General features: G+C 39.4%; 2 protein-coding genes across 5 annotated transcripts in view; one reads left to right on the plus strand and one right to left on the minus strand.

Annotated features, from left to right (window-relative positions):
* WDR25 (WD repeat domain 25) overlaps positions 1–4,570 on the minus strand; it is a 60,614-nt gene extending 56,044 nt beyond the window's left edge. Inside the window, exons 1-2 of the mRNA XM_063159951.1 lie at positions 4,541–4,570; positions 740–1,482 (exon numbers count right to left, since the gene is read on the minus strand). Coding sequence (XP_063016021.1) covers positions 740–1,423 — 684 coding nt within the window. The 5' untranslated portion in view covers positions 1,424–1,482; positions 4,541–4,570. The remainder of the gene's footprint in view (positions 1–739; positions 1,483–4,540) is intronic.
* Positions 4,571–4,735: 165 nt separating this feature from the next.
* WARS1 (tryptophanyl-tRNA synthetase 1) lies at positions 4,736–24,413 on the plus strand. Of its 4 annotated transcripts, none has more exons than XM_063159952.1 (13): positions 4,736–4,858; positions 5,559–5,581; positions 6,191–6,260; positions 8,213–8,427; positions 9,508–9,715; positions 13,057–13,165; positions 13,983–14,102; positions 14,674–14,856; positions 15,538–15,638; positions 16,856–16,968; positions 18,017–18,190; positions 21,666–21,806; positions 23,951–24,413. In XM_063159952.1, the coding sequence occupies exons 4-13, from the start codon at positions 8,314–8,316 to the stop codon at positions 24,107–24,109; spliced, it is 1,422 nt and encodes a 473-aa protein (XP_063016022.1). In that variant the 5' UTR covers positions 4,736–4,858; positions 5,559–5,581; positions 6,191–6,260; positions 8,213–8,313; the 3' UTR covers positions 24,110–24,413. The 4 variants fall into 4 exon arrangements, with proteins under 4 accessions (XP_063016022.1, XP_063016023.1, XP_063016025.1 ...); XM_063159954.1 differs by lacking the exon at positions 4,736–4,858 and adding an exon at positions 5,260–5,423; XM_063159953.1 differs by lacking the exon at positions 6,191–6,260 and having other exon boundaries at positions 4,791–4,858.
* Positions 24,414–24,508: the final 95 nt, after the last annotated feature.

Consider the following 24,508-nt stretch of genomic DNA (forward strand, 5'->3'; position numbering starts at 1 on the left):
CCTGTGCAAGGCCACTTCAGAAGACTATTATTTGAACCCAGAGGCACAATCAGCTGGGAAAGCTGGGAAAGCATATACCCATTACCCATTTTAAAAATAAAAGCCTCATTGGACTGACTAAATTACCAAAGAACTGAAGACAAATTCATTAAGGCTAGGAGGAAAACTCACTCTGAGTATTGAGCAATTAACCCTTGAAACAAATTGAAGTGAGAAGACCCCTTAGACCATGACAAGACAGTTCTGAGATGCAAAATCCATCTGACCTGATCTACCTCCTCCAGCAGATGTCACACAGGCCTGTCAGAATAATTAAAAATATTATTCCAGTGTTGGCGGTTAGTTGCTTAATGACTCATGACAGAATCTGTGTGCATACCCTAGTGCTCATGGCCATTGTGATGAAACACTGATAGAGATCATGAGAAATGATCTAACTACTTAAGGTCTAAAATACTGACATGCCTAAAATAAAATTTAAAAAAAACTAAAAATAATTTTAAAAATTAAAAAAAAAAATTTAAAAGCCCACCAAATTCTAAGCTAATGGAACTAACTGTGGGTATAGTGAAGGATTAGGCTGCAAGTTTACAATAATCTTATGAAGCATCTCCTGAAATTCTGAGTACGTTGGAACTGTTAAATACACACAAGCAAGGATGTTATTATGTTATTTCCAGAAGAGCATTGTTTAATACAACATGATGGTTGAGCCACAAAGCATCTTCCTTTACATTACCTTGACTGTTCTGTCCATAGAAGCTGAGAGAAGCAAGTGACTTTGTTCCAGTACAGGACACCACTGGATTTCATTAACGGGGCCGCTGTGTTTAGACATGTAAAATATTAAGCTTTTGGGAACTTCAGTTACTTTATATTTAGATCCCAAATATGGCTTAATTAATTCAGAGGTCTTTCTCAAAGCCTGCTCTCCTGGCCCAGTTACCTTAACATCACACTCTGAGCTACCTCTCTGCTCAGATTCTTCTTTTTCAGGCTTGCTGGAATTTTCTTGACGCAATCGTTTCGGGATGTATGGTCTAATTCCTTTTAGGGTAGGAGTGCTGTCATTGTGTGCCCTCTTCTGGAAAAAGCCATTTCCAGAATTTGTTGAAGAGCTTGAAGCCTGTTGATAGTTTCTGTAAGCCACAGATACTGCAGCATGGCCAGAGTAAACCCTCTGACAATGGGGAGGTGCCAAGTCAGTGTTGCTATTCCATGCATAACGCTCAGAGGGATCTTCACAAACCCTGCTCCAGCCAGGGTGCATTTCATGTGCAGATTCTGTACTACCAGGTTCAAAGTGCTGAACACAACTCACAGGAGAACTCAGCTGGTTTGTTTGTCTGCCAGAAGCATCAGGGGCTTCAGTCTTTTCAGCTTCTGTCTCGGAGTCTGAATCTTCATAAGCAACCAAACTCATTATGGCTAGACACAGCAGACTCCAGAGATCTCAGTGCTGCAATCCTCCAAAATTATGATCTAAAATAAAGAATTGATCATTCAGAGCACAATTAATTACAGGATCCACAATCTGAGCAACTTAGGGATATAAATATGTTTTACCTAAAAATAAAAAAAACAAAACTCCTATTTCTGTTTATTAATGGAATTTATTCCTCTATTATAACACACTGTACATTCTATTAAGCAACACAATTTGCCTCCAAGCCCTTTGCATGCATTTTTAATGCATTGCAGAGGTGTATATGCATACCACAAAACAATGACAATGAGGATGAAAAGGAAAACAACCTTACAATATAAATACAGCAAATTACTTTGCCTTATTTCCAGCATTACATCCACACAGAGAATAAATTAATTAATTATGTAGTGGTTTTGTATGTTCATTTATAAGAATACAAATACTTCAACTCTTTTGGAGTCAGTCTAACAATATCTATTTCTTAACACTACAGATGACTTGAAAGAAGTGTGTAGGGGTTCAACTGGCAGTTAAAGTGTAAACACATTTCTGACCTCTTCAGCAGCCTTGCAGTATGAGGAAATTTTCCAACTATATCCAGAGAGCATGTGCCACACACGGAACATGTGTTTTACAGATCAGATATGCCAGAAGCTACACTGAATTCACTATTTGCATTTACTTACAGAAAAATGAGAGCACAGATCCCTCAGCTGTGGAATAAGGTTTTTTCAATGTGTCCAGGAGAAAGAAATCTCCTGTCAAGACTGCATATGTAACATGCAGAATAATTCACTCTCATAAAATCCCACCAAGATTTTTCCAACAATTTGTATGGAGTATGTGGAGTATAGAGTTAACTACATTCAAACAACTGATGTGTCTGCAAAGTAATATTTCAACTTCTGTTTATAGGCAAGAAGTACTGGTATGATGGATTAAATGTGACATTTTATTACTGCTTTGTTTCCTTGCCAAGCTGTTAGCACTCATTATGCTGAAGAGATTTAACCCACAACACTTTCAGACAGGCTGCTGAAATTCTTGGTTCAGGTCAGCAAAGAAACTGCCCTCAAAGCATCTTGATGGCAACAGGGAACACATGAAAGTCATTAGTTATCTCCACAAGCATTGGCAGCATTGACACCACAAATGCAGGCACACCACAAATGTAGGCCCTGCAAATACTTCTGCAGGAGTAGGACTCTGGAACTTGCAGATTATTCATTTAACTTCAGAATTAGATCTATTTGAATTAAAACAACTGTGTTTCACATAACCTACAGAGGTGTTACATGACTCTAGATTCTGTTATCAAATTTCTAAGCACAGATGCAGAAGACAGGTACTTATTAATACACACACATTCACAGATCCTTCCCAAGATAAGTGATAAGACATTTAACTGGAACAAGATCACCAACATTTCAGCACATTTCAGCACATAAAAGCAACAAGATCTCCCTCTAGAGGACATTTTGTCATTATCTGAAGTTTAAGACAGTTATAAGTGACAGCAAAGAAGAGCAAGGAAAAAAATCTGTTTTTAATAACACAGCTTCATTTATTACAACAATATTTCATTTAAACAGAAAAAGTAGTGTTTCATGAAAACTTAACTAACAAATCAATTCAAAACTAGTAAATTGAAGTTCCTAGCAGTAAATTGACACATCAAATAAATAGGAGCTTTGAAGGGCTTCATTTCAGTAATTGTATCAAGTAGTCACTGTTTGTACTTCAGTGCTAAACACATTTTCCAGCTAAATGCATCATGTCCAAAGAACAAATATAATAAGAAGCTGACCACTGGCTAAAAGCTACAAACTAGGATACACAAGTGGATTGGGTTAGACTTACAGTTACTTTAGTTTGTTTTAACACAAAACAACCCCAAGCTGAGATTCAGAAGTGCTGGACAGTGCTTTGCAAACACAAGGTTAAAAGTGATTCTCATGAGAAACTGGAAAGAAACTGTCCTATTAGATTTGGTCAGCATAAACCCATTCCATCACACACATTACCCATAAACCTCAGTATTTTTGTAACAACAAAGCATGTCTCTCATCTAAACACTTCCCATCAACTTCTGTTTTTAAGGAAACACCACCCAGAGCCACTGCCCTACCCAAAGAATAATGCGAGGTCAGAGGGGAACCACCATGCACCTGACTGGAACCATCCTGTAACTAGACTGGGAATTTATTCACGGTGTGATGTGCAATGTATTCAGCTAAAAGAAAAGTTTGCAGCATTTTGGTTTTCCTCGGCTTCCACAAGACTGATTGATCTGAAGGCACTGAAGAAGAGTGTCCAGCTTAGGGGCACAGCGATGGCAGCAGAGCCGGGACAAGGCACAGAGCACCGCGGGGACGGGGGCACAGCCCTCCCCGGGCCCTCCACAGCCCCGAGGGACAAAGAACAAACTACTGGGAGAGGGTTCGGTGGAGGCCACAAAGATGGTGAGGGGTCTGGAGCATCCCTCTTATGGCAGACCCTGGGAGACGCGTTTAGTCTGGAGGACAGAGGGGATCGCATCAATTCGCACATATGTCCCAAAGGCGGGTACCCAGAGGATGGTGCCAGGCGCTTTTCCGTGGTGCCCAGCGACAGGACGAGCAACAATGGCCATAAACTAAAACCCAAGAGTTCCACCCCAAGGCGAGGAATCGCTTCTTTCCCCGGAGGGTGGCAGAGCAGGGGGACACGCTGCTCGGTGCAGGTGTGGATCTCCCTGCCTGGAAACATCCAGCACCCACACTGGTGCGTTACTGTGGGACCCGCTCTGGGTGACCCTGCCTGGATAACCTCCAGAGAGCCCTTCCAGCCCTAACGCTGCTGCGAACACCCGGCCCTGTCCAGCTCCACCCGAGGAAGGGGGTCCCGGGAGGGCCCCGGCAACTGAGGCGGCTCCTTCCCTCTACCCAGAGCCCCGGGCGCCGAGGCCACGCGTGTGCCGGGACAGCGCCCCCCAGCCCCGTTCCGGTCCCGATCCCGATTCCCGGTGCCGGTTCCCGGTCTCGGTTCCTTGTCCCGATTCCCGTTCCCGGTCTCGGTTCCCGGTGCCACCCCTGCGGTACCTGCGCCCCCGGCACCGCGCCCGGAACTCACCTGCCGGCCGCCGCCGCGCCGCTCCTAAACACGGGCCGGCCGAAAACACAGCACCGCACTCAAACAGTTCCGTGTGCCGCAGCCCCCGCGCTGGGGCTGCGGGTTGGGAAGGGCAGGGTCAGACGGCGGCTCCCGGAGCGGGAAGGAGCTCCTCGCCTGCCCTGCGAGCCAAATGGAGAGCGCTGCCTTGGGCTGGGGACTGCAAGCAGGAGGGAGGACTGTGTGAGGCAATGGTTCCGGGGGGTTGTGTTTCCCAGCCGGGAGCGCACCGGCCGTGCCGGCTGGGGTGATGCAATGGTGGTGACAGCGGAGCGGCGGGTGAGGAGCGCCGGGACGGGCCGGGATGGGCACCGGGATGGGCACTCGGGGAGAGACCCCGGCGGGCGGGAGAGGGGCTGGCTGGGTGGTCACTGCCGCCCCCGTGAGCGGCGTGTGGAGGGGCTGTGCCGGGCACGTTCCCCCCTTCCCTTGGGCGATGCACTCGAGGCTTTGCCCCCGTTCCCTGCGGGGCCGCCTCGCCGCAGGGCCCGGTGGAAGTGCCCCTGTCCCTGGGGAGGGCAGCGCGGGTGGCCCGGGCACTGCAGAACGCATCGAGGGGCAGAGCTGGCCGGTGGCCGTGCCCGGGCAGGGCGGGGCAGGCGCTGCAGACGCCGGGCTCGGGGAGCAGCGGGATGAGGAATCATTGCGGGCTGTAATCCTGGGCTGTAATTCTGGGCACGGCCGGTCCTTGCACGGGAGCTTTGCTCTGATACAGCTGCAGTAAAGCCAAGATTCATGTGCTGGTCAGTCCTCATTCTTTGAATGGTCATGTTATCTGTCATCTCGTCTTGCAGTCTTTTATTGTAATTCCGTGCATAAACTGAAGTGTGCCGTGACTGGGAAGGTAGGTCTGCTATAAAGGGCAGCTCTGTTGGAGTGCCTCTCAAGGCTTGATTCCAATGATATGTCTCAATGCCCAGTTCTTATTTTCTACCTACTTTAATTTTACTTTTCGTGTTTGTTTTGATTTGTTTTACAGGAGGAAAAACAGTTTTCAGGAATGTAAGTGCTGTTAGACTTAGTCTCACATTCTTTCATTTGCTCATGAAAGCTTGTTCTGGTCTGTCATCTCTGAAAGTCATAATGTACTTCCATGCAATGTTTGTCTTCTCAACTTAGTGTGAAACCCTGTTTTTTCATTCTCAGGTCTTTAAATTACCAAATCAGACTGGAGACAGTGACAACGATGATAGAGCTGTGATGGTCAGCCAGTTGGAAAGGGAGGAAGATGCAGTAGTTTTCTGATGCCTTTGCCTAGGATAATTTTTGAGCTTTGTCTCATAGCAGTTTAATATTTTGGAATGGACACAGGAGCAATACCCATTATAAGTTCCCTGCATTTCATGAGTAGAAAAAGCACACATATCTTGGCTTTCAAGTTCACACTGGCTCATTCTGTACTCTGGTCTTAAATATCCTAATAGCTTATTCTCCAATTCCCATCTTTTTTTTTCCTTCAGATCTGTTTGCCTATGGTATGTAATCTATCTGGGAATGTTAATTTTTATAATATCAATAAGAAAGCAAGAAAAAAAATCCTGATAAATCGTAGAATATCCAGACTTTTTTTTTTTTTTAGTGGCTCACAACTGCATTATTGTATTTCAAAAGGTAAAGACCTGTGTTCCTCATCACTTAATTCCTGGCTTGAACTCCACTGGGAAACGGGGGCAGTGCTGAGGTAAATAGAGATAACCTTTAGGCAGCAGTCCATAAGTTTTGCATTTTATAGTCACTATATCCTCATGTCTTGTTGCACCACTACTTTTGCTACTTCTTAATGAAGATGCACCTTCATTTGAGATTCTCTTTTCAGCTTAAATCCATAATATTCCAGACATTTTAAGGGGTCTGGTTTGCTGCTTTCCATTATATGTGCCAACTGTCAGCTGTCATTTCAGCCTTTCTGAATGGAGGCAATCCATCAGTAAGACTTTTCTGTAAGGGATTAAGTTAAAACAACAAGTCACAATTTGTTCTACACCAAAGAAAATTATTATATTATATTATATTATATTATATTATATTATATTATATTATATTATATTATATTATATTATATTATATTATATTATATTATATTTATTATATTATATTTATTATTTATACTTTTATTACTTTGTGAAATTTGAAGTCTGTAAATATAAATGGCATGTTCCTAGAAAAAGGACGTGTGTTTATCTTCATAAATATTTTCTAATATGTAGTTATTCTATACTTTCTTTAACACTTAAAATATTCTCTGCTCCTGAAGAAAAGGAAGGCAATATCTAAATAAAAATATGCAATTAAATTGCAGGAATGTATCAAAAATTGTTTGCTCTGCTTCAAATTACTTTTGTTTTTTAGTCACACTTTCGAACTGCAAAAAGTCAAGTTATAAAGGATCAAATTAGGTTAAAAGCTTAAACATTATTTTGTAATCTAAGTATGGTAATCCAAGGGTTAATAGAGTAAACAAATTACATTAACAAGTGGATGTATCCACTTCTAGTTACTTTCTCAGGATATTCTACTGAAGCTGAAATGTGGGAATAGTGCAGCTGCCTGGCAAACAAAGCCCTAATGATAGGTGTGTTTTGGTAACCACCTGGTTACCAAATCGACCTTCAAAGCTTGCTGGGCAGGTGAAAGCTTTTTGCAGTAGCAGCTTAAATAAGCACTGTGTACATATAGCCAAGGTTGTGATTAGACTGATTATTTTGTAGAAGGAAGGCTTTGAAGTACTGCTGAACAGCTAATGCAGCTGTTATATTAGTTGGTTTTGTTTTGCTTGGATTTTTTGCTTGTTTTAATTCTGGGAAAAGGGAGCCAAAAGAACATGTATTTTTGCCTACCCTCAATCGGTCTGTGCTCCATGCACTGCAGTGGATCAGGAATTTGCTGGGGGGTCTCTCCAGAGAGACAAAACCTTTGCAGGTCAGGAGTTTTTTCCATGGGCACAGCATGGCAGAGCGTGCTTGGGCACACTGCTGTGTTCTTAGTCTCAGCCATCTCCTCATCTGTAACCATCTCCTGTTATTTTTCCTGCATAGTTCTGAGAAACACAGGCAAATTTTCAGCCTACTGCTGACCCAAGGATTCTTTGGAAAGCAACATTTCTCACCAATCAGTGTGTTTTGTGACTTGTGGAGGAAAGCCATGAAGAAGATGACTAAGCTTTGCTCTTGTGTATCTGTCTTTGGACAGAAGCACTCTATTACAAATGCTGAGACAAAATTCCCTGTTGTAGTTATGAAAGTCTCATCATTCATAATTTGACAGGCTATCAGTGCAGGAACATTAACTAATCAGGAGTCAGATAGCCTCTATTAGTTGTTCTGAGATGCTCTGAATTGCATATACTGGTATTTAATTATTTCTCTTTTGCCAGGAATTTGACTTTGAAAAGGTGTTCTAGTGTTAAATACATAGACAGACAACATGAACACTGATGTCTAAATTTACCTGGTGCTCTTGTCAGTCTCTGTCCATTTTTGTGTGAAACTGAAGCTCACTGTGTCATGTCTCCACATTTATCAATTTGATATGACTAGAATATGGTAGGGATCAGTATAGTTTTTATTTTCTTATTCTATTCACCTAATCTTGAAGACTTACACTAAAGAGTAAATACTACTGTTTGCCCTACAGTTCTGTTTGTTCCTGCTGTTTTGAATCTCCAAGCCAAAGAGCTGGAAGAGGATAAATTCAGTTGAGTTGTACCTAAACAGATCTTTGTGCAGTCTGGCAGAATGGCTGACAGCCCCAACTGTGATTTGAAGTCTCTGAGTCCACTTCAGCTGTTTGAAAGAGTGACTGAACAAGGAGAGAAAGTCAGAGCACTGAAAGCAGGAAAAGCACCAAAGGTATTTACATTTCATGTTTTGAACCCTTTTTTTTTAAGTTTAGGTATGTCTTTGAGTGCTGAAGAATTTTATCATTCTAAGATCTATTTTGCATTGTGATGGGAAAAACCCTTGTTGAAAACTGTTTATGTCCATTCTGTGAACGGTGGCATACCTGGAGCCAGGCTGTCACTTGCAGGACTGAAGTTTTTATTCTTGAAGTAAGAGCATAGTCCTAGGCTTGGAAAACTGCTTCATCCAGTTGCCATACCATGTGACAGGATCCAAGGCATTTATTTCTCAAGTAAATTTATGTCACTTGCATTCTTCTCTGAATTTAGATGGTTCATGAAAATTTTTTCTCCAGGCATTATTGTAGACATTATCAAATATGTCTTCCTGTAACTATACTGACAGTTCCTTCTTAATCTCCCTTAAATAATTTAGTAATTTGCCATTTATTTCAGGTTCCCTATTGTGTCATCACTATTTTGGCAAGGAGAGCTCAGTTTTAAAATGAGCTTTCTTAATGTGTTGCCTGTGGGAGAAAGCCTTGAACACTGGGAGTCAAATAAAGTGTTGTTCTATTTATTGCTTGCATGAAATTTTACAATAGCTTTATATTAGAGAGGTCATAACCATAACTTCTTGTTCTAGTGTTCTTCCAGTCTGTCAATGAATTGTAATAAATAAATTGTTTTAAGGTGAACCACTAAAAACATTGTAAAGTAAATTAGATCATAATTTATGTTTTATTTTTATACTTTTATTAATTTATGGTAAAAGTGCTGAGCTTGTTATACCTCTGAAAGGCAAGCAAGCATTTTTTTTCCTAGGCAGAAATTGAAAAGCAAGACAGAGCTGCTTTAAATGTCTTGGCAATGGTGATGATTTATATTCTAATGAATAAGTATTTGCTTTTCTTCTACACTTGACATTGATGCTGAAAGCATTTAAATAAAACAGAGTTTAGGGTTTATTAATGATGCAATTCAGATCAAAGCATGGATGTGGGATTTTGAAAGGTTGGGACATTAATGTCATTGTCTATTTTAAGTATGTTAAGGCAAACAGTTGTTTGGGTTTTTTTCCTTTATTCAGGATGAAATTGATGCAGCAGTGAGGATGCTCTTATCATTAAAACTGTCATATAAAACAACAACAGGACAAGATTATCAGGCAGGCTTGCCTCCAAAAGATCTTCTATTAATAAACAATGGTACAACTAAAGAAGAGGATGAGGATTTGGTGGATCCCTGGAATGTGCAGACATCAAATGCTAAAGGCGTGGATTATGACAAGCTCATAGGTATAACTCTTCCTTCACTGCTACTAAGGAATTTATGTAAAGTGATCCTAATGACCACAGAAACAGCAAGGCATCATAACAAATCCAGATCAAAACATCATAGGTAACATTTAATTTATGTCTAATCTTAGCATTTCCATGTCTAAAGAATTTGCTGTAAGAGATGAAAATGTCCCAGGTGGAGATTTCCTGTGAAAGATTTAAATAATTTGCAAAGAACTTTTAAGTTCAAAATCCAGGTTTTAGTGTGGTTTGTTTTTTAGTGTAAGGACTGTTATTAGAAATTACACTAGTGAAGACACTGACTGAGCATTCAGTGGCTGGAATGCAGGAGAGCATTTTCAGCAGCCTGAAGGATTCTTCCTACCCACTCCTCACATCACTTATAGATTGGAGAGGGCAGGAATGATCCAAGGCTAATGCAGAAATCTGTTAAATCTAATGACTTCTTCAGAAGGCACACTTACAGGCAGCCAAGGGCTGGCTGCAGTGAAGGAGTTGCAGCTCATTCAAAAACATGCAGTGTAATGGAAAATGTTTCAGATGGGGTTATTACAAAACTTGCAAAGTTTTGTAGTTAAAGAAACAGAGGTCTAGGTAATTTCCTTATTGATTTTACAGTTTACTGTTTTAATAACTTGTTTGAGTCTAGCATGGAAACTTCTGTAATGAAATATTCATTAATTTCTCTATTTTTCCTTTTTTCATTATTGTCAATCTTCAATTCCTGTTTAGTACCTCAGTTTTACATTGCTGAGGTCTGCTTAGTAGTTTTTGCTCACAGTAGAGCATACACCCTTATGTTGCAGTAATTGTATCTGCTGTGGGGACAGTTGCTTGTGTCAGCATTATTTTAATTCTTTGTGATGTTACTGAGAGATTGTGTCAAATTATGCACACATTGGCTGAGTCTGCAGGAGGTAACAGGAGAAAGAGAAAATGGGAAAGGGAGAAGTGTGCAAAGAAAATCATAGGTCAGGGTGAGAGAATGAAAAAAATATATTTTTTAGAATCTGGAAGAGGAAAGGATCTTGTTACTTGCATAAGAGTTACAGAGAAGTAATTTGGGTTTTTTTCTTGGAAGGAGGGGTCCTGAGCATTTTAGAAAAGGAACAATTGCACAATTGTGATGGCACAATCTCAGGATCTTCCTAAAAACTATTTACCATAAATCAGTCCATGCCCTTTTTTTCCTGTAACTGTGTGCATAAGACCTTTCACCTTCCATAGAGTGTTGGTTAGCCTAAAAGGTTTTTACTTCTTTACACTACTCTCAGATTATTGAATTTGATAAATGAGTCATTTTGCTTGTTCTAAGTGCTGTGTTGGAAGTGTTTCAGAGAATGCTAGCCTAGCCACTTCAGGATGTGAAGCAGTAGCTGGTTGTTATTGATAAGCTTCCTTCTTTTCCTTCCCTTTTAAAAAATAACAATTAAAGGTGTTGTTACATTGGATAGCTCCTACCCTAAGGGAAATTTTTGTGCCACCTATATTCTGTTACTAGTGGAACCTGAGAAAGTTGCCACTGTGCTTATGTTTAATCAAACACAAAAAAATGAAAGCAGTGTGTGAATTGGAAGAGGTCTTCTCAAATGCTTGTCCTAGATGTGCAATTATAAATGTATGGTAGCACAACAAAACAGCCTGAAGATATTCTGGGAAGAAGGGTTCTGTCAGCTAAGTACCAGATATAAACATCCCTAGAAATTTGATGTTTAAGAATGATTTCCAGGATCATTTGCTTCAGATTGAGGTGAGGTGGACATGCCCACAGATTGAGGTGAGGTGGACTGGCTGTCCACCTCAATTCCACAATTCCTTCTTCTAGCCCTTCTTTAAGGTAGGATTGGCATTTGCATTCTTCCAGCCTCCAGCTGCCTCTCCCTGTTGTCATGATTGTTCTGAGATCCTTGAGACTGGCCTGGTCACCAGAGTTACTGTGTGACAAATATTGGAGTATATATTTCTCTATGTAGTTGTAACAGGGCAGTGGCAAAGAAGAAAAGTGTACAATGAATTTCAACAAATGCAAATATGCTTTTGAAAATGGCAGTTCTCAGGACTTCTGCACAGTGAGTTGAAAGCTGTATTTTGGTAAAAGCTAGAACACCAGAGATAAAAAGCACATTAGGAATTTTTTTAAAGCTTGTTTAGGAGCAGAGACTTTGTCAGAAGCTGTTTAGAAAGGCAGATTCTTTGTGAGCAGACAGCCTAAGATGTTCTGAGCACTCAAATAAGAGGAAAGAGGTAGGGAAAAATGATCCATCTTTTAACAGAAGAGGTGAACATGGGCAAAGAAAAGGGAGTTGTGCAGCCTGTGAATGTTTAATAAAGATTTTTAGACATTTCCAGTGAAATGTTCTATACCCCAGAGAGCTTTTCTAATCACTTGCTATGACAGTACACAAATATTTCTAGGGTAGCCAGTCCCAATTAATCCAGGGCATTTTCATGTTTCCTGTTGATGTCAGATTAGCCTCTTACCAGTTGCTGTTGATGTGCTGAATCATTTTCATGCTCATTGGGTCTCTTTTCAGCATTCTTTCAGATTATCATTTGCCATTTTGTGATGCATTTTGCATTTCATTAGTGCAATCTGAATAATTCTAGTATTGAATAAAGCAGAATAGTAGCAAACAGTAGATTATTGCACAGATTTTTTTTTTCAAACATATTTAAATTATAGAGCATTGGCCTGATTGTTAAAATCCCAAAATTACTGGGAATATGGAAAATACTGCTATTTTACTCTATCACAGCCTTTGCTAAACCACCAAGTCATAAGACTTACTGATTGCCATGAAGAGCATTATGCATTTCCTTTTCAAGCCTCTTGAGGGGAGCAGTGTCTGTAATCATATACATATTAAAGAAGAATTAAGTTTGCAGAAGAGTATTTGGGGTTGGTGATGTCGTTTGAGTGAAAGCAAAAGATGTTGTCTGACAGCAGAAAATTTGGACATCAAAAGAGAAACATTCAGAGCCTCTTAGGCATTTTTTATTGTATGGCTTAGGCCAAGCTGGTGATCTGAATGTGTTTCTTATGTTTTGCTTGGAATAGCAATGCTTGGAATATCACTGCTTCTGCTGTAAGGAGGCTGCAATTACAGTAATTTGTGGATGGAGAAATACTGTATGTTTTAGTGAGCTGGGCCTCCTAGCATAGAGATAATACTGGAGGTGACTGCTGGGTCTTCAGGCAAGAATCAGGAAAATTGACTATTTGACTTGAAGATGTCTTTTTTAATCCAGCCTGCTTTGGTATGTTCTTGGTATTCCAAGATCTGGCTGTAGCTATGCTGTGCTCATTTTAATTTTTTTTTAACATTTTATGATTATAGTTCGGTTTGGCAGCAGTAAAATTGACACAGATCTGATAAATCGAATAGAGAGAGCCATTGGGCAAAAACCTCACCACTTTCTACGCAGAGGAATCTTTTTTTCCCACAGGTGAGTTTTTCTTTTCTTAAACTTCAAAAGGTTCTGTTGGGCACACTTCCTGCAAGAATTATTGGGAGAAGCCTGTAACTAGCAAAAACCATGTGCTTTTATGCCAAGGCAAGCCTACTGTGCCATTTGAAATTAGCAACTCTTGCAGATTTCCCCTGGCAACACTCGAAACTCTTGATTGCGTGGGTTTGTGCTGTGTCCTCAGGAACCCCAAACTGAAGAAATGTGCTCAGAGTGCAGGCTCAGTTTGTCTCTGTGTCAGCAGCCAGAAGCAGTGGCCTGGCAGAGAACTCCAGGTGCCACTGTTGGTTTCAGCAGGGCTCCCATGCATCTGTTTGTGGCACAGAAAGGGCTCAGGGAATAATCTTAAGCATGAGCCTGCCAGTGACCTTCACGGGTTAATGTTAGCACACAGGGCCTTTTGGGCTGTGGCACCAGCAGGCTTCACAGAAGGCCCTGAGCATGGCTGAGAACATGGCCTCCACCAGAGGTCAGCTAAACTGCTTGGGTGAACCTGTTTGAGAACCTATCCCTGTTTTGCTAGGCTCTAGAGATTATTATCCAGTGAAGTTATTTTAGAAGCTGCACAATTTCAACATTAAATTTTCAATTTTGATTTAATTTTTCTTGGAGTTTTTTTCCCCCATGAAGACTGAAGGAAAAACAAGAACTTTCTTATTTCTAGGACCTTTAACATACTGTAATTTATTTATAAATACTTTTGGCTTTAAAAACACTCAGATTTTTAATAAGGGCTTTTTACTATAGGTATCTCTTGCTAAAGAGTTGTATCTTGTTTTCTTTGTTTTTTCTCTAGAGATATGGACCAAATACTTGATGCTTATGAAAACAAGAAGCCCTTTTACCTTTATACAGGCAGAGGGCCATCCTCTCAGGCAATGCACGTTGGTCATCTCATCCCATTTTTGTTCACAAAGTAAGCTGTTTCTACCAGTTGTATTCATCAAAGCATTCTTTTCAAAAGAAACATTAAATATGGCTTATGGAAACTGCCAAAATGATACATTGCAAGGAGATCTGATTGTGTGGAGTGAATATTAATGAATTTAATTCAGTCTTACCTTTTCACTGAAATGATCACAATCCCTGCATCACCATAAAGCCCTTTTCCTTACTCTCTTAGCCATGTGGCACTCCTTAGAATTTCTGCTGTTCCTAAAAACCAGTTCCTTACAAGACTCAGTAACATTACTCTGTAAGGTGCTGCCTGCAGCAGCAGGACACAGAGACATTGGGCTCAGAAAGGTAAAACCTCTTTGAATTCTTGTTCCTTTGTAACTGGTGGGCTCTGTCATGTGAGTCTTTTTTCCAGTTAAGTTGTCATTATCATCTGTATAGAACATTTTATCTGTTCACATAAATATAAACATACAAAGAAAAGAGCAGACCTCTCCACATACGGTTTAAATACATAAAAATATTTTAGCTGCATGATTTACATCTTCATTTTAACTTAATTTAGGATTAAACATGTCTACTTCTCTTAGGTGGCTTCAAGAAGTATTTGATGTTCCCTTGGTAATACAGTTAACTGATGATGAGAAATACCTCTGGAAGGACATGACAATTGAGAAGGCATATGAATATGCTAAAGAAAATGCAAAAGACATCATTGCATGTGGTTTTGATGTCAATAAAACCTTTATATTTTCAGATTTAGACTATTTAGGGTAAGTAGGAATTTCTTTTGAGCATTGTAGTGAAAAAAGTGTCCATATTTTCTCTGTGTTTTCTCTCCTAACTTTGACAACATAAGTGTGTCTAAATTTGAAAGCTTCAGGACAAGTTTTGTAATACTTGAAATGGAAACATATTATTTTTTCTGCTCTAACATTTTATATATATTGTCATTCTCCTGTATAACATAGGAGCAAATACTTGTGTGTGCAATGTGTAAATTATGAAAAATATATTAAACCAGCTGAAATGTAAAAATACCTAAACCACCAGGAAACTTCCTGATTGATTTGCTTAAGATGGTATCAAAATCTCTCAGATGTGTTTACACTTTATTTGCTTTAATAGAAGGCATTGCAGCAACTTGTTGTGGTCAATTATTTTAATAATACAAAATTGAGTGAAGTTTTGAGTTTGAAGTTTAATAATACAAAATTGAGTAAAGAATCTTTGTAGTAATTATTGGGGGACGGGAAGAATAAATTAAACTTTCAAGACATAAAATTCCTGTTTGTAAATGATTCTCTAATTATCATCTCAATGGGCCACAAAAAGTCTGAAACTGAGACTTAATCCTGCAGTTTTTTTTGATGTTCTCTGCTTTTGCAGTCAAAGTTTGTACATACACTCTCCTCCTCTTCTCATTTTATTTTTCCACTTTTTTTTTCTCACAGGACAAGTGCTGGATTCTACAAAAACATTGTCAAAGTTCAGAAGCATGTCACATTTAACCAAGTGAAAGGAATCTTTGGCTTTACAGACAGTGATTGCATTGGTAGGAAATTGTACCAGTTACAAGAAACAGTGCTTGCTTTCACTTTCAATTGAGCTATTTTAAATAGGAGTTTAAAGAGATTAGTGTGCCACTCATGAAACAGGCAGAAAAAGCAGGAGGATTATGTTTCTAGGCAGTTTCTGATGTTATTGTTGTTCCTTCAGAATAGAACATACTTTACAATGAAATTTCTAGCATAACTTCCACCTTTTTGACTTTAGTAAAAGCAAAGTACAAAACACAAATGTTAAGGAGTCCAAAACAGAGAACGAATTTTTCTTTTCTTTTCTTTTTTATTCTTTTGTTACAGTGATTGGAGCTATAGGCAATCTTACCTTCTAGCAAGTTCTATGCCAAACTTGTAAGGAAACTTATCAGAAAAGGTTGCATTAGTACACATAGGCATTTACATATTTGAAAAAAGTTGGGTGCTGAATAGCCTAAATTATCAAGTAACTCAAGTCTCCCATTTACTTCACTGCAATTGCAGGTTTCTGTCACCTGGCCAAGAGAAAAGATTCTGTGTAAAAATGACATTAAATCCTGGATGTTTCTCAGCATTATCATCATTCTTTATCCAGTAATTAGGCCAGTGACAACTTCCAGCCTTCACTGTAACCAAGGAACAGGTTTCCACTTGTTGTAGCAGTGCTCTGATAAAAGATGGTATTGTGATTATGACTTCATCACGTGTGTGTAAAAGTCCAGCACTTGCTGTCTGTTCTGATAGGATTTTGATAAGCTCCAGGTTGGCCACACTGGGATTAAGCCCTGTATAAAAAAGAAAACTGGGCATATCTGAGATGCTCCATGAGTACAGAGTGATTATAGCAGTGATTTAAGATCTTAGAGGGAAGCTTATGTGATGACTGTAGCAATTCTCTCACAAAGTGAAAAAAAATGGAAAGCTTAGTCAATTCTGTTTCTGGAAAGGGCAGATAGTTCAATGATCAAGAGAGTATGCAGTGATGAACTTTTGCTGAAGTCAGTGTGGTCACAGCTTGCCTTTTCTATGTCAGTTGAAGGTTTGTTGACATTGCAGAAGATAAAGGTGAAAAGGTTTCCTCAGATAAGGCAGCAGAGCTTGATAAAGATAGAGCTTGGTCTTCAACTGAGTGTTTGGATAATTCACTTGTGCATTTTACAGCCTGCAAAAAATTCTCTCTATTTATCACTGCTTCTGTTGATTGCTTAGCTTTTCCAAACATGTTTTTTAGGTAAGATCAGCTTTCCCGCTATCCAAGCTGCTCCATCCTTCAGTTCATCATTTCCACAGATATTCAATGGCAAAGAGAATATTCAGTGTCTTATCCCATGTGCTATTGACCAGGTAAGAAAATCATGTTTTAACTTGGTTTTCATGGATTTGGTTTTATATTGTACCATTGGTGGTGGTATCCCAAGGCATCTCTAAAACATTCCTGCAGTCACCTTTCTAGGGTAGAAACTGAAAGACCTAAAAGATGAAAAGATGAAGGCTTAACCCAACAATCATGTATTCATCCAGTCTTGGATCTCTCTTGATCTCAGCTCCACTCACACTGAGCTGACATCTAGGAAAGCAAGGACTGTAACATCTATGCAAAAGCACACTGACATGGGGGTAGGAAGAAACGTTTGGCCATCTCCATGGTAACTTGGACAAGATGGAATGAGCTCAACTTGCAGCACAAGAGTTTTCTGTTGAACCATGGGGAAAAACCCTGTCTCAGTAAGAATAAAGAAGCACTGAAATAGTTTGCCAGAAAGGCTGCAGAATTTTAACAGTGCAGATTTAGAGAACTGAAAGAACATCAGATTCAAATGAGAGTAATAGGGTTTTGTCTTTAAGTGGTATTTCTAGGAATCACATCCTGCACTGTCTGAATCTTTAGCTATTTTAGTCACAGGGACAGATGCTGGAAGATGATGTAATCAAATTAATCAGCCACAATATTATGAAATAGAATTTCACTTTGGTTTTAAGTCACATCATCAGCACAGCACTGCCAGCTTGCTTGCTGATTTAGTTCAGATTCTCTGCTGGTTGTTAAAATGCTTTGGGAGAAAGCTTTCATCTTAGGCTGTATCCATCTCCAGGCATATTAAGCATAGTTTTAGCAACTATTTGAATTAATGTAAAATTTTGTAAATATGCCTATTACTTAAGGGAATCAGAGTGTACAGCACTATGAAAAAGGAAAAAAAAGGGGATTTTGTTTGTTGGTGTTCTGAATGAACTGGATTGAAAGTAGGTTCTGGAATATTTCATTGTTTGCTTTTTTCAGGTTTTGGTTTTTTGACATCACTTCTTATGGCATGAATGAGTCAGCATCAATCAGAATTGATTTCAAATCACATTTTTCAGCTTTATTCTGTGCTTTTATTGGTTGTTTTAGGATCCTTATTTTAGAATGACCCGTGATGTAGCACCAAGAATTGGACAGCCTAAACCAGCCTTACTCCACTCAGTCTTCTTCCCAGCCCTACAAGGAGCACAGACCAAAATGAGTGCTAGTGACCCAAACTCCTCCATCTTCCTCACTGATACACCCAAGCAAATCAAGACAAAGGTAAGGACTTGTGAAACCTGATAAGGATGAAGCTTTACAACAAAAAGGAGAGGTCATAGAATCATAGAGCCATTTGGGTCAGGAAAGAGCCTTAAGCTCATAGAGTTCAACCATAAACCTATCTCTGCCAAGTCCACCACTGAGCCATGTCTGTAGGTAACATTGGTAGAAGAGTCTCCAGCTTCATCAGAAAGTGTTGCAGAGGTTGGCCCAGCTCCTACCTGACACTCCTTTGATTCCCCCTCAGCTGTCTGGCACTTCCTTCAGAGATCCTTCTGGTTACAATGGCAGATTTTAGTGTTTTCCTTGAACATGTGTGAATCGAGTTTTCCATACATTTCATGGCAAAGCATCTTCAGGAATTGACTGAGTTATGCAAATTTAGCTAAACTATCAAATATGATACTTTACCTTACCAGCTAGTCTGATAGTGCCAGTATTAGCTGGGAAAGTGTACAACACATGTTTGTTTTTCTGATACCTGGAGAGCAGTGGTGTGAGAATAAGAGCTGTGGAGGCTCATGCTATTAAAATAAATCTTATGTTGCCATAGTTTTGAAATCTGACAGGCCATGATGTAAACCTAATACACAGCTCTTTCTCTTGACTGCCTCTCCTTGTTGGGAGCACCAAACATTCCATGGTGTTAGTTACAACACAGGTCAGACCTTTCCTGCTGCTTGAGAATCTGTTGCTGCCAATTCACAAAGAAATCTGCTCACTCTAGTTTCCAAATAAACATTATGCTGAATTTCAGCTCAGAAGGGTTGAAATTTTTTTCTGAGTATGTTCCTAGTTTGTTTCTAAGTTCAAAGGAAGATTGCTTTTATCTGGTGTCAGATGATGTAGTTTTGTAAAAGTTCACCTGTGTTGTGGTATTTAAAGAAAATGAAAATCATTCCTTGGGAATGAATTTGTAGGCATGAAACCAGGCATTAAAAAAATGTCAAAACAAGAAGAAAATATGTTAATGTTGTTTCTGTTGGGCAGGCTTGGATTAATTCTCTTTGACAGCCACCCCATAATGCTTCATTCTCCTTTGTAGAAACTGATTAAGCAGTGCTGTTTTGAAGAATTAGAATTCTTCATGTGTGTTATAATAATTCCAGTTAACTTGCACAGTTATAGAGTTACTTTAAAAAAAAAAAAAAAAAAAAAAACACTTTAAAAACACTTTAATTTCAGAATAGAGAATACATGGTTAATGGTAATATTGGTAACATTCTTCCATGATTTTTTCCTGGCAAATAACTTGTGATCTGCAATGAGATCCACATTCATAAGTCCTAATTCTACTGTCTTTAAACTACTTGAAAAAATGAAAAACAAAGTGTTTCTAGCTACTTGGAATAAAAAAGACATAAAGAAAAATCTGAAATTTTAAATGTTGAGTAATGGTGGACAAACTCAGCTCCTGAAGCCCATCAGAAACAAGTCTTTATGGAAATACAGCTTCAGTGAAAGACCAAATACTGTTATAGCAAATAAAGAAACAAATATATTAGGAAAGGTGACTTCTGGTCATGATTGAAGGTTAAAAAGAGAATGCTACGCTGAACAAAAAAAATTACTGCTTACAGCATTTTTCAAATTATTAGTACATTGCTAATTAATGAGGTTCAAAACTAGTAATGGAAGATAAAAAATTACTATGTAGTGGAAATGGCTAAGAGGATTCTAGGTAATCTAATGAGATGAGTGACAGCATTTCAATAAACTATTCTTATTGTACCTATCAGCAAATTACAATTCAGTTACTTGTTTGTTTTCCTAAAGTGTTATTTAGATTTTATGTCTACAGACATATTGAGGGATTCAGAGACATTCATTCAGGGGGAAAAAGATCAGTGCATCACTGTGGATGGGTCACTGAAGCCCTCAGTTAATGAGTAGATGCCAGAATATGTAAAAAGTGAATTTGAGATGAGGAAAGGAATCATTTTTTGTTTCAACAAAAAAATGCTTTCACCTGTCATGTTGTATTTAATCCTTCTCTGTTTAGGAAGAACACAAACTGTAGAGATAAAGGGCATTGAAAAAATTTCATACAGACTTGCAAAATCTACTAAGGAGGAAGGTCAGTGCAGAAGACTATGTAAAAACTTCATTTTACAGATGCTGAGACAGCTATTCAGGCTGCCCTACAATATAAGAATAGATGTGTGTGGCAGATGGCAGTTCATTGCCTTAAAATATTCATCAGTCCCTGATTTCTGATTGTAGTTTTTTGCCACAAGATTTCATCTGTAACTTGGTGGTTGGAGAGATTCAAAAAAGCACTAGACAGTCTATATAGATAATAGGAATGTTCATAAATTGTAAATATATAACAGCTCCTGGATACCAGAACTAAAAAAAACCCAATTCATATGCAAATTTGTCTCTTGGCAGGTTGGTAACAGTATCTCAAAAGATACAGGAGCTAAATGAAAGCTCCGCATATGGTTAAGAAATATTTTTTTCCTCCACTTAGCAATTTATTTTCTTTAAATTTGTAGGAAGATTAGCATCCTCAGAGAGTTCTACATATGTGTAAATGCTCAAAATAGGCCAGTGGCTTCTGAATTTATTGGGAATGGGATTAGCAATTACATCTGTTCAGTAGTGCTGTTCATCTGCCTATAGGAAACGATGCTTAAAGAAAGGGAGACTGTCAGCAAATATTCCATTTTTAGACTGAACAATTGGGCATTGGCCTGATTTTAAGCATTCTAGACAGACTTTTGTAATGTTTAACTTTGCTTTCTCTTGTTTTTCTTTTCCACAAAAAGGGATAAGTTTATCTCTAGGATTTCTGCAGGATTTTCCATGCCTTCTTCATCTCTTCCAAAATTAGCTTCTTGATAAAGTAAATATCTTAATTTTTGTTACATGAAGTACATCTTCTGTAAGCACAAATTCTATGCAGCAACTTCAGCAAAAGGAACCTAAATTTTTTTTTACTGAGTCTTGGGTAGATTATTTTTAATTTTCACTTATTTTTATTCTGATTATGCAGTCTGAGGAGTATGTGTACAGCCATTTTTCCCTGCTGGGCTCTAATGACCTCCTTTTTTCAGTCCTGAGGCTCTGCTTTAACTTGTTCCACTCATTCCTCAGCTAATCCTAGGTAAAGAATTTGGAGGATCATCACACATCTCTGTTTGCAGTGAAGTAATCCTGATTGTGGTGGGAATTACAGCAGGAGCTCCTGGTGTTGTTTCAGATGAACAAACTCCTGGTGTTGTTTCAGATGAACAAGCTGCTGTTGCTGTTTCAGATGAACAAACTCCTGGTGTTGTTTCAGATGAACAAGCTGCTGTTGCTGTTTCAGATTAACAAACTCCTGTTGCTGTTTCAGATTAACAAACTCCTGTTGCTGTTTCAGATTAACAAGCTCTGGTTGCTGTTTCAGATTAACAAACTCCTGTTGCTGTTTCAGATGAACAAGCTCCTGTTGCTGTTTCAGATTAACAAACTCCTGTTGCTGTTTCAGATTAACAAGCATGCCTTCTCAGGAGGCAGGGACACAATTGAGGAGCACAGGAAGTACGGAGGCAACTGTGATGTTGATGTGTCCTTTATGTACCTGACTTTCTTCCTGGAAGATGATGACAGGCTCGAGCAGCTGAAGCAGGTGAGTAACCAAACTGCTCACAGGGTTATTCGTTCCCTGCTCTGAGGACAAAGCTGTGCCTCAGTCCTCCTGAGGACCTTCTCCAGGAAGGTAATTTTGGTGTTATGCTCTCCATCCCTTTCAAGTTTCAGTATTAGTATTTCAGTTTTTGTTTCTTTGCAGTGTTCTTTCTCACAGGCCAATCCATCTCCTTTAAAACAAAAAATCTCCAGTGTTTCCACAGGAATCTCCAACAGTCTGTGGGACAGTATCTTCCCTACCTTTCAAATGAGGTCACCTTGGGATTAGTGTGGTTTTAATTGTATAATACACTCTGCCTGTTCCTCGTTGTAAAGTACCTAAACATTCTGCAAAACTACAAAAGCACATGTCTAAAGCTTGCTGGGTTTTGGTTTTTTATCATCATCACAAGAAATGTAATAGCTCTGAGGAATTGATTCACTGATCCCAGGCAAAAACTGCTTCATATATGTTGCTTTCTCTTTAAGGCTGTCTGTCAGACTTCTGTCCCCAGGGCTGGTAGCAAGCCACTTCCCTTCCTTTCCTCACCAATGCTAGGTGGTGTGTTTGCTCTGGAAGGCAGGAGCTGCAGTAGATAACACCCATGTCACATTGGTTTATCAGCTTTCTCCTGCTGGGAACAGCTGCAAGGAAATCAAGAGCTGCAGATTCTTCTCCAGCCCTCTACTCCTTCCCACACAAGAGCAGGGTTGGATAGCTACTCTTTTCTGTGCTGTTGTAAATTCCTTATGGAAACCTGAAGCACATTTGACTTTAAGAGATTTTTTTCATTGATCTCCAGCCTCTGCAAGAGTGTCAGCTGCAAGAGTGTCAGCCTAATTGTGCTGCAGAGCACAAAGCCTGGCCCACAGCTTGCAGCTCGCTGCAGTGGTGCCTCAGAACCTGGGTAGAAAAGGTGAACTCACCCACTGTAGCAGCATCAGTGCAGCTGCTTCACCTCTAGCACCAGAGGGCACTTCCAGAGAAAGTAGCATTGGTGTTTTTATAACAAACTAACAAGCACAAAAAAGAATTCACAGAAGGACTAGGTTGGAAGAGATCTTAAAGATCATCAAGTCCAACCCAGCCCTAACACCTCAACTAAACCCTGGCACTGAGGGCCACATCCAGTCTTTTCTTAAACACATGCAGGGATGGTGACTCCACCACCTCCCCAGGCAGAGCAGTCCAGAACTTTATCACCCCTTCTGTAAAAAACTTCTTCCTAATATCCAGCCTGTATGTCCCTTGATGCAGCTTGAGACTGTGTCCTCCTGTTCTCTCAGTTGCTGCCTGGTGAAAGAGACCAACCCCACCTGACTACAATAACTTTTCAGGAAGTTGCAGAGAGTGATAAGGTCACCTCTGAGTCTCCTTTTCTCCAGACTAAACACCCCCAATACAGACTTCAAACATACAGACCTCAAACCACACCCTGAAATTACAATTCCACTTGTTCTTGTTAATGTATTTTACTCTTGCTGAGTGAACATCAGCAGCATTTACACCTTGAGCAGGTGTTACAAATGGCTTGATGATGAGGGGAGGCAATCATGTTTATTGTCATTTCAAATATAGCTGAACTGTCCCAGCCATGGTTGGCAAATGTGGCTGAACCAATAAACTTGGCCTGTGCTTCTAAGCTAGAGCATTTCAGTATTGAGCAATGGAGTGGATTACCAGCTGTGAATATGACTACAGTGTGAACATAGATTCTGAGTGTCTTTGCTATAAAAAGGATATTTAAATCACATCTAATCTCTTACCAAATGCAGTGAGAGAAAAATATGGGCATTTGTACCTGTTATTGAGGAAAATAAAGGCTTAGACTGTTTATTTGAACTGGGATTCTGGGGAGGAAAATTGCAGTTTCCTGCAAGTAATTACAGGATTTCCTAGTTACACTACTGAATGTAGTTTATTCAGTCCTTAGAATAACTTGTACATACAAAGTTTGCCAGCTACCTTAATGTTTTAACAGGCAACAAGCAACTCCGCAAGTTTCATTTTCAGAGTGATACCAGATAATCTTCCAAGGCATGTACTTACTTTTAAGTAATCCAAATCTGTCTTTTAAAGAAATACTGATCACTGAGTCTTTTTGTGAATGGCACCATGTTCAGCAACCAATACTTTCTTGACAGGCCTACACCAGTGGGGAATTGCTCACAGGAGAGCTGAAGAAGGTACTTATTGAAACAATGCAGCCCTTGGTAGCAGCTCATCAGGAGAGAAGGAAGCAGGTCACAGATGAAATTGTGAAGCAGTTCATGACTCCACGGAAGCTGGCTTTTGAATTTTGAAGAAATGTATATGTAACTTAGCACTTCCTAGTTCACAGCCAAGTAATTATTGTCTTCTGTTGTGTGTCATCACTCCCTAGTTATGTACAGCCTGTAATTGGTGCTTTATAAATAATGAGTAAATTATCATGAACAGCAGAGTACAGAAAAAGTTTAAAATAGGACTTGGAACTATTTAAAATCAGAATATGCAAAACAGAATTGATCCCTCTCGCAGGAAAGCATGTGTGTCAGCCCAGCATTGTATTTTAATGTATTTCATGTTGAAAATATAAATAAAATTTCCATTGATGATAAAGACTAACTTGGAAATTGCTTTAAATATGTTGGTAAGAGGTCATATCTCAAAGTAATAAATAGTAGCTCCATTTTCTTTTGTACTCTGTACCTTGGTTTACT

This window comes from Melospiza melodia, chromosome 6, assembly GCF_035770615.1.
Source record: "Melospiza melodia melodia isolate bMelMel2 chromosome 6, bMelMel2.pri, whole genome shotgun sequence".
Taxonomy (NCBI): domain Eukaryota; kingdom Metazoa; phylum Chordata; class Aves; order Passeriformes; family Passerellidae; genus Melospiza; species Melospiza melodia.

What these genes read in the sequence shown, in the direction of transcription:
- WARS1 (XM_063159952.1), top strand. Translation starts at nt 8,314, where the DNA reads ATGGCTGACAGCCCCAACTGTGATTTGAAGTCTCTGAGTCCACTTCAG. An exon ending in ATCCCATTTTTGTTCACAAA is followed by an intron (nt 14,103 to 14,673) that starts GTAAGCTGTTTC and finishes TACTTCTCTTAG; the next exon opens with GTGGCTTCAAGAAGTATTTG. An exon ending in CCAAGCAAATCAAGACAAAG is followed by an intron (nt 18,191 to 21,665) that starts GTAAGGACTTGT and finishes TTGCTGTTTCAG; the next exon opens with ATTAACAAGCATGCCTTCTC.